The sequence below is a fragment of the Bos taurus genome, chromosome 2 (genome assembly GCF_002263795.3).
Source record: "Bos taurus isolate L1 Dominette 01449 registration number 42190680 breed Hereford chromosome 2, ARS-UCD2.0, whole genome shotgun sequence".
Lineage (NCBI taxonomy): Eukaryota > Metazoa > Chordata > Mammalia > Artiodactyla > Bovidae > Bos > Bos taurus.
This window is the reverse complement of record NC_037329.1, coordinates 113,534,577-113,553,107: the sequence shown is the minus strand read 5'-3', so window position 1 is coordinate 113,553,107 and position 18,531 is coordinate 113,534,577. Positions and strand designations below refer to the sequence as shown.

The 18,531-nt window shown below is 37.9% G+C and overlaps 1 protein-coding gene across 1 annotated transcript in view; it reads right to left on the bottom strand.

Annotated features, from left to right (window-relative positions):
- NYAP2 (neuronal tyrosine-phosphorylated phosphoinositide-3-kinase adaptor 2) overlaps window positions 1–18,178 on the bottom strand; it is a 321,871-nt gene extending 303,693 nt beyond the window's left edge. The window contains exons 1-2 of the mRNA XM_059879087.1: window positions 17,504–18,178; window positions 8,278–8,515 (exon numbers count right to left, since the gene is read on the bottom strand). Of these exons, the coding sequence (XP_059735070.1) occupies window positions 8,278–8,498 (221 nt within the window). The 5' untranslated portion in view covers window positions 8,499–8,515; window positions 17,504–18,178. The remainder of the gene's footprint in view (window positions 1–8,277; window positions 8,516–17,503) is intronic.
- Window positions 18,179–18,531: the final 353 nt, after the last annotated feature.

Below are 18,531 nucleotides of genomic sequence, written 5' to 3'. Positions count from 1 at the left end.
TGAAATCTTCAAATATAAATGGCTTCCAAGTATATATCTTAATATACAATTGCATGTATCTTTTTAAAGGAGCTGTAACTAATCTAATTCTGTTTCTGTCTGTCACTTTTAAAGAGGAAATATAACCTCATATAGATCCCTTGAGGGCATCCATAGGGAATAGAGACATTCCTAATCAGCCTAAGTAGTCCTTGGTGTCAGAACCACTTTGCTAAAATCGAGAGCTGTCTTCCAGACTTGCAATGTTAGGGGGAATTTCACTAATGTAGCATTTGTTTTATTAGAACAAAATATTCGACCCCTTTCTTTAATAGAAAACGTACTTAGAAAGATATGTACTGGGAACACATTTTCCAGTAGCTTTTTTAAAATAAAGGATATGTCTTATATTGTTTTCAAAATACTAATCATTTTACTAATAGTAAAATGAGACAATGCAAGAATGAATTTCAGAATCCATATAGAAAAAATTCACATGAAGAGAGGAGCCTCAAGCCTACGCATGCATCACTGGGTTTACCAAATGATCTTTTTATTGCTCTTCTTGATGTTACTGGTAAAGAGTGAATCTTCAAAGGAGATCTTATATTAATAGGTACACATAAGTACTGCCTTACATGTTGTCTGTAACCAGCCTGTTCTCATTTGTCAGTTGCCTCCCCTTACTAACTAGTGCCTATGTGTGTCAATGGTTCAATATATCTATTATCCTTGTGTCTTAAACACCTCTCTTCATGTGTTACATGTGTAACAAACTAGGGTTTTCTAACCTATCTCAGGTGATCTCACTAGTTTGAAATGATAGGTTGTGCATGTTTGTTTTCTGATAGTTTTTTTTTAATAAAAAATAAATCTCATTTAACAATGCCTGCAGAAAACCATCAGAATTTTAACATAGCAGAAATAATGAGCTACTGAAATATTTTTTCATTATTCATTAGGTTTTCACCTTTTGAGTCTTTCTCTCTCTTTCCCACCAAATGTTACTTGGAGCTATTAAGTACTGAGTATCACTTTTTATTTATTTAAAATTTTCTATCCAATAAGACTTTTCAGTGAAATCCCATTTGGGAAATGGAAGTGAAAATATAAGGAAGTTAGTAGCAAAAAATGGGCTCAACTTAGTTTAAAAATAAGTAATTGGGCTCAGAAAGCCCAAGTGACTTGGAACACTGAGAATGTGATGAGGAGATTTTTTCCTAAGAGCTCAGTGTTTTAAGCTTCCCAGCTTCAACACAAAAGGCATTTCAGCACATATGTGATCTAGAAGGTCAATCACATGAAATCCTATTTCCATTTTTTAAGCAATCCCTGGCAGTCTGCACATTTCTGAAATTGCAACTGGCATATTTCACAGAGAATTATCATCAATGCCTTTTCAAGGTCAAACATGCCTCATCTTTAGATTTTCAGCATTTACATTAAATCATAGTATATATTAAAGCGAGCATTCAGCAGATATGACAAAGAATTTTAATTGATTAGACTGTTCATTAATATCACATTGAATCTTATATACAATGACATAAATTGCATGTTAAAAGTATTAAATATGTGTGAAATTTAGATATGGACATTCTGCCTTGGTCACCATCTCTGCAACCTCAAAATGCCTGTGTGACCAGAATCTTGCTAAGGAGCTTTCAAAAATTTTAAAAATGAACTTCCTGGGTCATAAGGCAGTTCTATTTCCAGTTTTTAAAGGAATCTCCACACTCTTCTCCATAGTGGCTGTACTAGTTTGCATTCCCACCAACAGTGTAAGAGGGTTCCCTTTTCTCCACACCCTCTCCAGCATTTATTGCTTGTAGACTCAGTCATTAAAAAGAATACATTTGAATCAGTTCTAATGAGGTGGATGAAACTGGAGCCTATTATACAGAGTGAAGTCAGTCAGAAAGAAAAACACCAATATAGTATACTAACGCATATATATGGAATTTAGAAAGATGGTAACAATAACCCTGTATACGAGACAGCAAAAGAGACACTGACATGTAGAACAGTCTTTTGGACTCTGTGGGAGAGGGAGAGGGTGGGATGATTTGGGAAAATGGCATTGAAACATGTATAATATCATATATGAAACGAGTCGCCAGTCCAGGTTCGATGCACGATACTGGATGCACGATACGATTGGGGCTGGTGCACTGGGACGACCCAGAGGGATGGTACAGGGAGGGAGGAGGGAGGAGGGTTCAGGATGGGGAACACGTGTAAACCTGTGGCGGATTCATGTTGATATATGGCAAAACCAATACAATATTGTAAAGTTTAAAAATAAAATAAAATAAAATAAAAAATAGAACACACACACACACACACAAAAATGAACTTCCTATTAACAAAGTTAAAGCAACTCTAAAAATGTACTATGAGAATATTCTATATAATATTTAAATTTTATTATATCCTTTAATTGTCAGAATCCCAGAACACTGGTCCCCATACAAACAATATAAATTGAATTTGAACATTTCAGTAGATACTGAGATGGAATAATTTGAGAAGCCCATCCCAAAGACAAGGAGGCCTTGAACCTCCTCCTCCTGCCCAGTCATGACTTTTCTGGCTCCTTTCTTGATTCTCTAGTTCCTCCCTTTGCATTATCCAGAAACTTCTATGTATGTCCTCACACTGCACATGTGTGTGTGTTAGTCCCTCAGTCGTGTCCAACTCTTTGCAACCCCCTGCACTGTAGCCCACCAGGCTCCTCTGTCTATGGAATTCTCCAGGCAAGAATACTGGAGTGGGTTTTCCTTCCCCAGGGGATCTTCCCGACCCAGGGATTGAAGCCAGATCTCCTGCACACTCTCATGAACCCTGCTTTTATAAAACAAAGCCATCTGAGCAATATGGATGGACCTAGAGACTATCATACTAAGAAAATCAGACAGAAAAAGACAGATATTATATGACATTGCTTATATATGGAATATAAAAAGTGATACCAATGAACTTCATTTACAAAACAGAAATAAACTCACATACGTAGAAAACAAACATACTTATCAAAGGGGAAAGGAGGAGATTTCAGATTAGGAATTTGGGATTAAAATGCATACACTATTATATATAAAATAGATAAACAACAAGGACCTCCTGTATATCACAGTATATCACTATACACTCAATATCTTGTGATAACCTAAAATAGAAAAGAATCTGAATATTATATATATATATGTAATATATAAATATTATATATATATTATATTATATTATACCCCTAATATAGGTATATAAGGGGGCACTAGTGATAAAGAACTTTCCTGCCAATGCAGGAGACATAAGAGAGATGCAGTTTCGATCCCTGGGTCAGGAAGATCCTCGCACACCCTTGCACGCCTTCTCACGCTCTCACAACCCACTCCAGTATTTTTGCCTGGAGAATCCCACTGACAGAGGAGCCTAGCAGGCTGCAGTCCACGGGGTCTCAAAGGGTCAGACACGACTGAACCAGCTTAGTATGCATGCATATATATCTTAATCAGTTTGCTGAGGACCTGAAACATTGTAAATCAACTGTACTCCAACAGAAAACAAAACAAATGAAAAAAGAACGTCATCTGAAAGGTTTCCAAATTTAGGAGATTCTACTAGTGTTTTGCTCCTTCCAAAAATATTTACATTTTAAGTTTGAACTCCAGAAAATATTTGATGAAAGAGTGTAGGAGAGAGTAGATAAGAGTTACTAATAGCAAGGGACATACTACATCTTCCTATTCCTAGCACGTGTGACGGCTACGGTACAATAATAAAACGATGCGTGAGGAGCCAGGTTTGGGGCTGCTTCACGCAGGAGTAGTCATCCGTTCATTCATCGTTCCGTGACCCATACATTGCGGCTGAGCAGTCTGTGCTCCAATCTGAAACACTTGAGATCCCATCCCTTCCCACCTACTCAAGGACATAATCACAGTAATTTTTCCTTCCCTCTCCCAAGTCATTAACATTTCCCTTTCTATTGTAATCATTTATATCAGCATTTCAAAGAAACTAGCTTTCTCTCTTCTTAAAGGGAAAAAAAAACAGGAAAACAGAACACCATAAACTTCTCTTCCTCCTTCAACTACTCTCCATATGTGTGAATTTTATTTAACCTCAAAAATCCCTACAATAATTTTCTATTATTTTCTTCCTTAAGTGTGGGCGACCTGGCTTCGATCCCTGGGTCAGCCACTCCAGTATTCTTGCTTGGAGAATCCCATGGACAGAGGAACCTGGAGGACTACAGTTCATGGGGTTACAAAATTGGACATGGCTGAGCGATTAACACGCACACATTTTCTTCCTTGTTTCAATTCCTCTTTTTCTATCCTCTCATGAACATAACACCACTGGGTTTTGTCCCCAGACTGCCAGCAAAACTTTTCTTGTCAACACCAATGTGGTAAAAAGCATTGTTCAATCCTCAGGCTTCAATATATTTGACGCACCAGTAAAATCTCTGTTCTTTAATCCCTTTTGTAGTTTCACCCTGATGCAACACCCACTTTGGTGGTTCTCTTATCTCACTACCTCTTCTTACTGGATTCTTCTCCTGTTCCTGTTATGTAAGCAAATATATGCCCCAAGGAACTGTCCTGGTTGCTTTTATTCTTTCTATCTAATTTTAGGTCCTAGGGCTTCTTAACTAGACTCTTGACTGCAATATCTATGACTCTCATATTAACATCCCCAACTTTGATCTCTACCATGAATCCTGGATCCAATTGCCCACCCAGAATTCTCCCTTTGAATATGTAAAAGGACTCCCAACATTGGCGATGAAAGCTGAACTCCCATTCCTCCACCATTCAACCTAAACTTGTCTTCAAATCTTCAGCATTTCATTAAGTGTAAGCATCATTCTTCTAGTTGTCTCAGATAAAACCAACACATAGCAACAGAACCCAGAACACCAGCAAAACACACTTGAGAATCATCTTCAGTTCCTTTCTTTTATTCTATTTCTACATCTCATCAGTTAGAAAGTTCTAATGGAGCCCATAATCTTAGTATTTTATACCACCTCTGCTAGTATCACCCTACTCCAAACTACCACCATCTCTCACATGAATCACTGCAAAACTTTCTCTCTGAATTCCCTGCATCCAGGTATACCCCATCCATCTATTCAACCCATGGAAACCATAGTAATCACTGTGGGATGATCAGTTAGAGCACATCATACCTATGCGCAAAAATCTGTAGTCTTTCTTCCATCAGAGTAAAACGTAAGTGTTTATAAGGCTTTGTATTACCTGATGGTCCACTACCAGTCTGAACTTGTCCCCCAACCTCAGTATTTGCTCGGTCACAACAGGACACCTTACCCTTGGAACACACCAAACTGTTTTCTCTGCCCAGAATCCTCTTCCCATAGATAGCCATATGTGGTTCATTTCTCCAGCAACAGGCTCCCAATGTCTCATACTCCTGCTCAGATGTTGCAGGATCTCAGAGTTCTTCCCTGGAGTCTATTCTTATCTTCCTCATCTTGGCTTGTTTTACAGTGTGAAAAACTGTTACCACCTGTCGTATACATTTATTTAAACATATCTTTCATGTTGCCTCTCCTTTACCCTCCTTTCAGAATGTAGTCTTTTATAACCAGGAACTTTGTTCTGTTTATTGACATTTCACAAAAGCTTAGGGCTTCCCAGGTGGCGCCTGTAGTAAAGAATCTGCCTGTCAATTCAGGAGACGTAAGAGATGCAGGTTCGATCACTGGGTTGGGAAGACCCCCTGGAGAAAGTCACGGCAACCCACTCCAGTATTTTTGCCTGGAGAATCCCATAGACAGAGGAGTCTGGTGGGCTTCAGTCGATGGAGTCACAAAGAGTCAGAAATGACTGAAGTGACTTAGCACGCACACATAAAAGCCTAGAACATTTCCTGGCATTCAGTAAGATTCCAATAAATATTTTACCAATCAATGAATATATTTGGCAGCAAGTTATTGGGATGGCCCAAAAACTGCATTCGGGTTTTTTCCATAAGACATTATGGAAAAACCCATACGAACTTTTCGACCCAGTAATTATTGAGCAATAATTTGGCTTAAGATTCTGTTCTAAGAACTGCACAGTCACTTACCTAAATTCCTGTCCCTGTTCCCTGAACTATAGACTTCTTGGAATTATGCCTCTTTGAACACTTTACCACCTAAGAATGAGTCATTTTCGCTGTCTTAGATCTTTAGATAGAAACTTTCTGAAGGTTGTTGATGAAACACAGAATCTAATAGTACAGTGATAAGCACACTGTGGGTGCTCTGTGTAGTCTAACAGAACAATTAAGCAAATAATTCTGTCCCTATGCTTAGAGAAAATAATGAATTTATGAGTTTTAATGGCAAAATTGGAAAACTTTAGATTTTATATATGAAGTTATTTTAAAAATCATGAGTTTTCTTTTTTGAGTTTCAGAAATGTTAAACTCACGGAAATAATTTAAAATGTTCATATACATATAGAAGTTCGTATATGTACTTTGCATATACAGAGGTATATGCAAATCAGAGGTACTTTGCAGAAAAAAATTTATTGTAAGAAAGGAGCCTGTGATGTCAACTAAACTGAGTCACCTCAGTAGTGTCTGACTCTGTGCAAACCCATAGACGGCAGCCCACTAGGCTCCCCCATCCCTGGGATTCTCCAGGCAAGAACACTGGAGTGGGTTGCCATTTCCTTCTCCAATGCATGAAAGTGAAAAGTGAAAGTGAAGTCGCTCAGTCGTGTCCGACTCTTAGCAACTCCATGGACTGCAGCCTACCAGGCTCCTCCGTCCATGGGATTTTCCAGGCAAGAGTACTGGAGTGGGGTGCCATTGCCTTCTCTGAACTAAAACTGGGTAGAAATAAATAACATCTTACAAAAATCATATGCAATTATTAACATGTTTATGAAGCAATTTTATAAATATTTGTATATTTAGTAATAGAATGGATTTCCATTTTAATAGTCCAGAGAAAAAGATTGCACTCTTTCACAATGATCCTCTATAAAAGTTCTTTCTATATGTTTGATTCCAAATCTCTCTCCCTGTTTCTCTGCCTCTTCTTCCTCATCAATCATTAAATGACTGGAGTAGTGCATCCTTACTTTGCTTCTTTATAAGAATGAATGTGTGTGTGTGTGTGTGGGTGTGTGTGTGTGACTCAGTCATGTCCAACTCTTTGTGACACGATGGACTGTAGCCTGCCAGGCTCCTCTGTCCCTGGAATTCTCCAGGCAAGAGTAATGAAATGGGTAGACATTTCCTTCGCCATGGGATTTTCCTGACCCAGGGATTGAACCCAGTTTCTTGCACTGAAGGCAGATTCTTTACCACCTGAGCCACCAGGGAAGCTCATAAGAATGAATAGTCCACCTTAAAAGAATATTTTCTTTTCCTTCATATTATAGTGTTCACAGAGAGTAAGCAAAAGGATTAATTTCAGATTAGATGAAAAATCCAACAACTATCAAGACAGCTTACTATTACCATTCAGTTATCCAGGCAATTGATGGATTAATTTCCTGAATTCTGTCTCTTTGCCCTTAATAAATGTACTTCATTGAATAAATAGGACTCCATCAAACACACATTTTTACTTGTACCCTTACAATATATACACTCAGAAAATGCTGAACATTTTTTTGGAAAAATCAAAAGTTGTGTATCCTTCTTTTGATCTCAATACACTGGAAAATGTAGCCTCAGTTTGGAGGCTGCAATTGAGGCTCATTTGCATGTAGCAGGTAGATTTTGAAGCACAAAAGTCATTTCATTTGAACAAACCTGGGGCACTTGGTACCAGGTAAGAGATGTCATAGCCACAGAACTCTGCATAGAGACCGCACACTGAAGCTTCCACTTCAGAAACTCACAAAAGTCTAATCATTGACAAGTCTTTTCATAGAAAGATGAACTCTGTTATAAGATAAGGATGATACAAAGACCTTTAAAGATGAGGATTTTTCATTAAACATTAAATAAGTGTGTGTTCCCTTAAGCTTTTATCAAGAGATCGTTCAGTATGAACTTTTACTTGAAACTGAATTTTTTCCTCATCCTATCTGTGCCTCCATAATCATAACACAGAAGTAAACAACTTTTGTTAACTAAGGCAAGGGTCCTGTCCTTAAGGTGGGTTGTTTTCTGTTACAGTTGAGGAGACATTTTCACTTTGTCTTTTCAAGTCTAACTTTGGCAAACCCCTTCTTGAGCAGGTGACAACATCACAGTCTTCGCAGGACTCACAGACTCCCTGGAGTGAACAATACTCAGGACACTTTTGTTTATACTTACCGTTTTATTGCTTCTTCCTGTCTTCGGCGTTTTTCATTCTTCTCTTTCAAGTAGGCCAGGTTTGTCTCGTTTCTCAAGCGATCGTTCTCTCGAGCAATGTCTGATGCATTCTGAATAACCAAGCCATCATAGGCCTTCATCCCCATATCCTCAATGTACTGGAGAAACGTGTCCAAAGGGTCTTCCTCGGGATTGGAGCTCATCATCTTGGAGGATTTCATGTGAAAAGGAACACTTCCTGTGGGATGAGAGCACATTTCACTTTCATCAGAGATGCGGGTAAAAGCAAGGTGTTGCTTATTCTCCTAACGTCTCATCAGCCCCAAACTCCAGTGTCTATGGTAGAATCGACTTGGAGAAAATGTCTCATTAGAAATCACAGTTGCATGTTGAAAGTAAATATTAAATGAATTTTGCCTGGGTAGCAAACACTTCCTCAAAGTGGCAAAATGAACAAATCAATGGCCAAAGCTCTTGCACTGAAGGGTGATGTGAAGGTGTAAACATTTGGGGAGAAAAATAACATAGTTTATGGGCTTATCTGGTAGCACAAGTGGTAAAGAATCCTCCTGCCAATGCAGGAGATGCAGGTTCGATCCATGGGTTAGGAAGATCCCCTAGAGAAGGAAATGGCAACCCACTCTGGTATTCTTGCCTGGGAAATCCCATGGACAGAATAGTCTGGTGAACTACAGTCCATGGGGTAGCAGAGGGTCAGACACGACTGAGCATGCATACACCACACTGTGTAAACAGCCATGATTTTGTTTCTCAAAAATGTGTTCATATGCCAATAAGCTACATTAGAGCCAAGCTCTATTTCTTTTTTGAACACCATAACAACTTTTCTGTTCAGTTTCAAATAAAATAATGTAACAATTTGAAATGAACTTTCTCATTGTATGCTTTCCTTGCAATTTAAAGTTAAGACTTATGAATCTGAACAATTCATGCAAAATAGAGCAGTTATCAAGGAAATGCACTTTTCTAATATAAATTGGCTTAGAAATAATCTCTTTGTGGTCCTCCATTATTCTCCAAAATGGCTTCATACTGTAACTCAAAAACCATAGATCACCAGAACCATGTTAATACTTACCACTCTGGTCATTCAAGCAATGGCAATTTTGATTATCCTTACTACTTGAAGGATTAAAAACCTGAGCCACAGAAAGGAACTCTGAAAGCCAAAATCAAATCAAAACAAAAACATAGGACTTTACAAACTCACCTATAAAATGATGGAAATAATAATGCTTAGCTCCTACTGATATGAAGATTATGGGAGGTGATGACTATAGAGAATTTCACACAGAGTTCAACAATAATAAGTGTATACATAATAAAGCTTGTTGATATTATTGACAGGAACAATCATGTAAAAAATATATATATAGATGAATGGGTAGATAGATAGCCAGCAGGCTATAGAAATCAGCATGGCTTGAAGTAAAAGTATCCAAAGAATCATAGAAATAAATGAAGCCAGAGGATAGAGAAATTGTGTTTGTATCAATCAAAATAGAACTGAATTTTAATTAATTACATGTAGAATAAATGTTTTACACTTATAGCTTAATAATGCTTACTGTCCTCAGTTGCATATTCATCGTGGTAAAGCAAATCTTTGCTAATAGCAAAGAAAATGTTGGCAAATTTAAAAATTATAAATCACCTTTACATCTTTTACTTTCTTCAACAGTCTCAGAAAGATTTTTTTTTAAATATCCGCTGAGCTTTTTAAGGTAGAAGTCCTAGACCTTCATTTTTACCATTTCAAATTATTTCCATTGTGATTTTTTTACAAGAATAATCATGTTTCATAACCTGGATCGTAGCTATGGAAACTTCACTTCTTATCAGAATTTATTAGCATTTCAGCTGCCAGTCAATCCATACGTTACTTGAAGCCCACTCTAAATTTAAGGATTTATTCTTCAACATGTAAGAAATTGTTGAAACCAGAGGATCAATGAATTGTTCTTCCACTCATGGTTTTCTGTTATCTTGTTTTCTTATTTTTAATTTGCTTTTAAGCCGTAATGGGTTGGTAAATGAAATGGACTTTTAATTGCAACCACCTAATGTGACAAATTGTATTTCATTATCATCCTATCAGAAGTGGTGAACATACATAGGAATAAAAAAATTCTGCTATGAATGATTGTAATTTGTGGGGGAGGGGATGCAACATGATACTCAAAGAGCTAAAGCATTAGTATTATTGGGAAATCACTTCTACCAAGGATTTCAGCAAGAGGTATGCTTCGATAAAAAAAGATCTGCACAGCTTCATGGCAATTATTTTTACCATAGCTAAGCAAGCCAAGTCAGTATTACGAGGATTCTAGATAGAATGCCTCAGGGTGGAAGATGATCACTCCTACTCTGCCCTGGAGCAAAACTGTCTATTTCCCATCGTGTAAGGCATTATCCAAAGATTTTTATTTCTTCCCTTAAGTTTTCCTCTCCATCCAGATGACACTTGCGATTCTTTATGGAGTTATATATTCCAAACATTAACCAGATTAATTGTGCACCTCTGAAAATTAATTATCTCCCTAAGTGGCCTTTCAACTTGGTTAGAGTTCAAATTTGTTTATTTTGAGAAAATATTAAATAATAACATAGTAAAATATGTGTACTGTGGAGAGTCCTATTATAAGGTGTTTTTTAATTGAGATGAAAATTTGGGGGATGAAAATCAACTGAGAAATCTAGTAACACTTCAGAGCAATGAAAACTGGATGTTGGTGAACATGCTTGAGTCATCCAGTTCTAGAGGATATTTGTTTCTACAATCATTCATTTATTCAAGTATTTCTTGAGCACATGTTATACACTGTGCCGCGTGCTAAGTTGCTTCAGTCGCGTCCAACTCTGTGAAACGCTATGGACGGTAGCTCACCAGGCTCCTCTGTCCATGGGATTCTCCAGATAAGAATACTAGAGTGGGTTGCCATGCCCTCCTCCAGGGGATCTTCCTGACCCAAACCCACATCTCTTGCATCTCCTGCATCGGCAGGCAAGTTCTTTACCACTAGCGCCACCTAGGAAGCTCCATATCATGCATTGCTGCTGCTGCTAAGTCACTTCAGTCGTGTCCAACTCTGTGTGACCCCATAGACAGCAGCCCACCAGGCTCCCCTGTCCCTGGGATTCTCCAGGCAAGAACACTGGAGTGGGTTGCCATTTACTTCTTCAATGCATGAGGGTGAAAAGAGAAAGTGAAGTCGCTCAGTCGTGTCTGGCTCTTCGCGACCCCACAGACTGCAGCCTACCAGGATCCTCTGTCCATGGGATTTTCCAGGCAAGAGTACTAGAATGGGGTGCCATCGCCTTTCCAATATAATGCATTAGGCAGTGATAAAGGCAAAATTGTATCCCTTTAGACATTCATTCAGCAGTGAAAGAACACAATAAGTAAGTAATTGCAATGCAGTGTGACAAGGGCACTAATTCACTTGGCAGTGTTGGCATTCACTAGTTTGTCGTGGTGATGGTCAGCATTTTTGATGATGAACACTTTTCAATGGTTATATGTAGTCTTCAAAAGTAAAAGTAAAAAAAATAGACGGGCTGTATCACTATTTAAGTATCATACTTTTTTTGCCTTTTTAGTGCTAAGTGTTCTATCATGTCTGACTCTTTGAGGCCCCATGGACTATAGCCCACCAGGCTCCTCTGCCCATGGAATTTTCCAGGCAAAAATACTGGAATGAGTTGCCATTTCCTTCTCCAGGGGATCTTCCCAACCCAGGGATCGAGCCCATGTCTCTTGTGTCTCCTGCATTGGCAGGTGAATTATTTGCCAGTAGGGCCACCTGGGAAGCCCTTTTGCCTTTTTGTCTACGTGTAAAATGTAGTTTGTAATGTAGAGAGAAATGGTGTCAGTCTTGAAGGACATATAGTGGAGTTGTTGACCACAACAGCCTAAAAGTCCTAAACTAAAGCACTCCTAGATCTATGACTTTGTGCAAGTTAATTAACCTCTTTAAGTTTCAGTCTCCACATTTAAAAAATCATTATTTACCTCCTTACACTATTGTGAGGATTCAGTTAAAAATGCATGCCCAATATGGGACCAAATTTATTAGTCATTAACATTAGATGATTCTCACAATTTTCAACTGTGGTGAAGATAAGGTTTTATAATAATTCTTCTATAAATATAGTTTTACTTGAAACATAATAGAATAGAATGCTTAATGTTCAACTTCCTTAATCAAAAGTATGCAAATAGAGGCCATGAAAAGGGTTAATAGATTTGCTCACTAACCAAAAGCATTTAAAAGTACTTATCTATTCTGCTCCTTCCCTGATGGCTCAGCAGGTAAAGAATCCACCTGCAATGCAGGATGTACAGGAAACACAGGTAAAATCCCTGGGTTGGGAAGATCCCCTGGAGAAGGAAATGACAACCCAGTCCACTATCTTGCCAGGAAAATCCCATGGACTGAGGAGCCTGGCAGACTAGAGTCCACAGGTTCACAGAGAGTCCAACACAGCTGAGCACCCACGCACACCCATTTTTCACATCTAGAAAATAAAGGCTTTGGGGAATATGAACCAAGACATGTATCCCATCTTGCAAACACTTAGACGCCACCCATACAAGCCCAGCGGTATTTCTCAGAAAACTGGACTATGAATGAACAGATTCATGGCCTCACCTAAGAAAAGTGAATCATATTAAGTGTCTACCTCTTTACAACTGCTACCATTCCCATGTAGGGAGAACCCACAGACAAGTGTGATCTTAAATCAGCCTTTCAGAAATGTGTATTCATGGCTAAGACAGATATTTAATCAGATATATTTGTTATCACTAAAAATTTGACTGTGTTTTGATTGTTGGATTTAAATCAAGTTCAGTTCTAGCCCTTGAAGGGCAATCCTATATGCAAACATTTTATGAAGGCTTGTTTTGAGCACCTAATTCCTAAAGTTGGCATCATAAAAGAAAATAGTTAAGAAGCAAACAGGCAACTTCCTTCAGAAGCATCTTTAGCCGTATTGCAACTAATTAATTAATGAGTCTACATCAGTCAGTAGATCAAAACCATTGCCTAGCATATTTTAACAGAGCCTGTGAAATTGAACGGAAAGTTTGCATTTCCCCAGGCATCTCTTTTATTTGAAATATGTGTCTTCAGCCATTTTTGCTCAAAACCAATTAGAAATTTTAGCACCCTACCCCCCTCCGCAGTGGTTGAAAGCTGGCATCCATGGTGTCCACCCACAAAGCAGATATGTTTTCTTTGGAATGCAGAACATTGATTCGAATAGCTCAAGATTTTTTTTGTATATGTTCTTTTTCTCGGAAGTTGTGGTCAATATTCAAAATTTGTGTCAGGGACTCTTCTGGGAAAGCATCTAAAATAATGGAGATCAGAATTCCCATACAAACCACAGACAACTTCAAGCATTCACTTTATGCCTTTCTTGTACTGCTGTATTCTTCATTTATAAGGCACTCTTTTTATTCAATTTTTGGATCACTGTATTTAGAATCAGCCCATTCTAATAACGAGCTACAGAAGTTGGATTAAATAAAACTGAATGGTTAATTGCTCAGCTTTCTTTTATTTTATTCTTTAACTTTTGTCATTTCCTATTGACCACACCCTTTGTAAAAATTACTTTGTATAGTATTGTGATACTTATCAGAATTTGAAATTTCACTTTACTCAGCTAAGAGGCACCAGGTGGGATTCAGGTCATATTTATGCCATTAAACATTTTATCTTTTCATCAAATTAATCATTTATTTATTTTCTTTTAACATCATCACTTGACCTTACTAATGTTGAGCCTAGAACTGAAAGTAACATTACATTTCTTTACAAATATCTCCACTGAAATGAAACTATCCATTACATACATAAACAGAGCAGAAAATATACATACGGCTATTCAAACACAGTACATGGAAACATTTTAAAATGTTCCTTTCTCTTTCTGTAGCCACTGCTTGCATCCAAGGAATCCAACAAGATGAGACACTTTATGAATTTAAGTGTTCAAGCCAAAAAAAAAATGGAAGCCGATTTTTGAGAAGCAAGTACATGCAAAAACTTTAGCTAAGATCATATTAATACATTCACATGAGCTATTCCCTTTGTAAATTAAGAAACAAATCTTATATGGCTGAAATTTTGAAGCCATATAAGAGGATATTTAATGTGGCTGTAAAAAATGGTGTCAAGGTTGGGTTCCCCCATAGTCTAGAGGGCTTTTGATTAACTATAGGCTTTTTTTTTTTTTTAAGATACACCAAAAGAGTCAGATAAATATCAGGTATGCCATCTTCTCATACACGTAAAATAATTTTTCTTTTCTTAAAAGTCAGAACAGATTCCTCCTGTAGTGTAATTTCATGCATTTTGACATCAACCACTCTGACTCCGTAAGAAATGGCTCCAGTGGACATGTACACTGACTTCTCTGGCAGAATCGTCCTATGAGCCGTTTATTACCATTTACCCAAAGCAGAGGTCTAGCGTACCAGCATCCTCTCAGTGAATTAGTCCTCTGGCCCTTAGGAGGACTGCTTCTTTTTTCCTTTCTTGTGGTGTTTACTCAGAATTTCTGAAACGGAGCTGTGCTCCATTTAAAACCTTGATTTTCCAAGACATAAAGTTGTGAAAACTCTACCTATCCAGATATTTTCCACATACACTGAGGGGTAGTAGAATCAAAAACATGTGTGTGGGAGGGAACTGCTCCCCAGTCTTAAAGTTCTGTAAGAAATGTCTTAAATTTTAGGTCACATTTAACTCCATATGATGTTACAGCCAGAATAAGATAAAGTTTATTTTGTGCTATTATGTTATTTGAGAAAAACAAAATACGTAGAAGGGGATAAGTTTCATGGTGGAAACCTGAGACACTTTGCTTTGATTTCATGTTAATAGTTTTCACTTTATATGCATATGGGAAACTTTTCTAGTCCCCACCCCTTATTTGTTTCTTAGGTTTTCAAACCACACCTGTCTCAACACTGTAAGGAAGCTATTTGATTTTGGCTTATTACAATTTGATTTTCCCTCCCACACCAATCATTGCATCTTCTCTGAGACAGAGAATCTTATTTTGTCCAGTAGTATCTATTCATCCAAATAAAAAAGTTTCTCATGGCAATTTTGACTATATTTTTTGTTCATCAGGAGAAAAAGATCTTTTACATTTTTTGCATGTACTCACATCAATTTGAAAAAATAGGTATTTAAATAATCAGGCTTCACATACATATGTAAAATACATATGCAAATTAATATCAAATTTGCTGACTTCACGGAGGACCAAATCAACAGACTAGATTGCCTGGTTCCACTCCACAACCCATGCAAACCATGTCAAAATTATTTTTCTGATCAAATCTTATAATGTGTAAAAATAAGTCCTATAATTTCACTTTGATTATGCTTGAAATCCTGCTCTCCACCCCACGAATGGTCACGCTTAATTTTTCATTCCACTGTCATCAAAATGCAGCTGTTCTGCCCAAAATGGGAAATGTTAGAGTTAAAACCAAGAGAGCTTGTTGAAGTGACTACAAAGACAGTGATTGCTTTTTTTTTTTTTTTTCCTCAGAAAGCAGATTACTTTGTAGTGAGTTTTTCTCTACTATCTCTCTTCCCAAAATGGTTAACACGGGCATTGATCACGTTAGCGTAGAAGCATTGTAAATCAGATATCCACTCCCACCCCAACTTTCAGGCTGTCATGGAACTATTTGCCTATGTTCTAAAAAGACTGCACATTTCACTAATATTAGGGACTCACTCAAAATGTCAGTGGCTGAGGTACTTTTTGGAGCCTTTGGCCAGATGTTTCCAGACACTTACAAGGCAGTATTTGCAAACTAGATATAGTCAGTATAATAAATTGCTGACTGGAGCAACAATAGAAATCATCTAATTGGGTTGGAAGGCTATGACTTACTTTAAAAAAAAAAAAAAAACAATAGCCAACCTTCCTGTCTCCAGGATTTTTACACTTCTCTTTCTAAACTTTACTAATGCTCCGAGTCCTTGGGCTTCTCTGCAGTTCCTTGTGAAGTTGTAGTATTTTTTCCCCCTCAGGTCTGCATTCACTGATTTTCTAAATCGGTAATGTCTTTCACAGAGTCCCCTCCTTTGCTGAGTTGGCAAACATGTTGCACTTTCCACAGAAAAATGAAATAATTTTGTCATTTGTGGCTCACATGTTCTCATGTTAATTTGTTTACCACTTGACTATCTACAAAATAAGTTGAAGCATTGTCTGAAGCGTGAATTATTAAGAGAGAAGTTAATTTCCACTTGTGTTCTACAGTCATTAATCCACACTACTCAGTAAGAAATTGTTGCGTGTTAAAATGACCAGAACTACATCGTGGAAGCTCTTCTCTTGAGTTCTCTTATTTTTGAACTATATTTAGAATAACATTCCAGTTCTTGGTACTGAAACAACTTTAAGATTTCCTAACGACAATGAACAATATTATTTCATGTACTAGTTCTTCCAGATAGGGAATATCTGCATTTCTTGTATTTAAAATTTGCCAGTAGTTGGAAGAATTAGAATGGAGACACCCCAACAAAATAAGTATGTGTCCCAAGTAAAACGGGTCCACCTAAAGTTCTCAAATATTTATTGTGATGAGGCTAGTGAAATCTTCCTGGTATTGATTGGTCCTAAAATATATATTTCTCAAAGAAATTTATGTCTTATCAGTTAGGAAAAAGCAGTTTCAGCTTTGCTCTATTCTGATAGTTTGGATTTTTATGTTTTGGTTCTGTGCCTTTTCTTTCTTTTTTCTTTCTTGAGAACACAAAACTGGGCTGAAACAAATGTGCTAAGACATGGTTGTAAAATATTTATGGTATGAAATAGCAGATAAATAGCTAGCATGCACCACATGAATGCCAATTAATACCCTGGAAAATATTTTCAATGCTTTTAATAATTCAACATGGCTTATTTTACCAATGAAGATCTGGTTTAACCATTTCTGCGGTAATATAACTAAGTGGCTAAGAGGGTACAGAATAGCCTGAGGCTCATTAAAGCCTTGGATGCCTTTGCTGTGGCTTTCTTTCTGCTCCAGCTAATAAGACATGCAAACTTCAGCATTAAGTATCCCCAGCTAAAATCATTCCATCTTATAACCAGATTGCTTGATTATTTAGTGCTGGATTCAATTAGCATGCTTAGAGAATCTGAAAAATGAGATACATACCAAAATTTTAAGTCCCCAGGGACAGCTAAGTGCAATATTCAGAAGGTGACTTGTGTCTGTCAGAGCCCTCTCTCGCGGCTGATCTCAGGGCAGTTCCGTAGGAGTCATCCAGCACCATAGGAAATAGACTTGTAGTTCAGCTCAGTTTTTCTTCAATTAAAGTGCATTGGATCTGGATGGGAAAAGTGTCCACTCCCAGATTCTTCATCACTAGAGATCAGAGCATTCTTGATGTTCTTTCTATCAGATAAAATGGCCTTTAAAGTTTGCTAGGAAGATTCAGTGGCAGAAGACAGGTGCTTGCTTCCTTAAATCGACATTCAGAGAAAAGAGGGCATAGCTAATGGGTGGGGATGAACACACAGCCTCTCGCCTTCCAGGTCCAGCAGGAAGAAATTGAATAATTTTACCCACTTTGCTACACAGATGATTATAAGACTCGAAGCAATCACCCAGGCTGGCTAAGGTGCCTCATTTGATTATATTCTGTGAAGGCAAAAATAAATGAAAACAAAAAATCAGAAACATCCTTTCTACATGTCTCCTTTCAGCCAAAAAGATGCTCTTTCTCATTGCCACTTACATACAGAAGGTTTGGAGCAGCCTAGCTTGTGGCATCGTCCCTCCCCCGTGACAACCAGCCCTCTCTCTCTCATTCTCTCTCTCCCCTCCCTCCCTGCCCCTGACTCCCTCCCTTCCTGCTTCTCTCTCTCTCCTCTCCAGCTGCCTTAGTCTGTTGATGCTGCTGCTGATTAATCAGGGATTCTGAAACAAAGAACCTACCTTCTGAAATAAGCAGTAATCTTTCTTCTGTTTCTGCAATCCGTCTGCATTGAACGGCAAAGCTGCCAGCGTTCTAGCACCTTGGATAGTTCCTGCTCACTAGGCCCATTGGAAAAGGGAGGCGAAGCAACTGAAGAAATGACAAGAAACCCAAAAGCAGCATCGTTCTACTTCAGATTTCGGCTCCCTGGGGTCTCTCATCCTCATTAAAGGCCTCACATCTAGGCAACAGAGCCTCTCTCTTT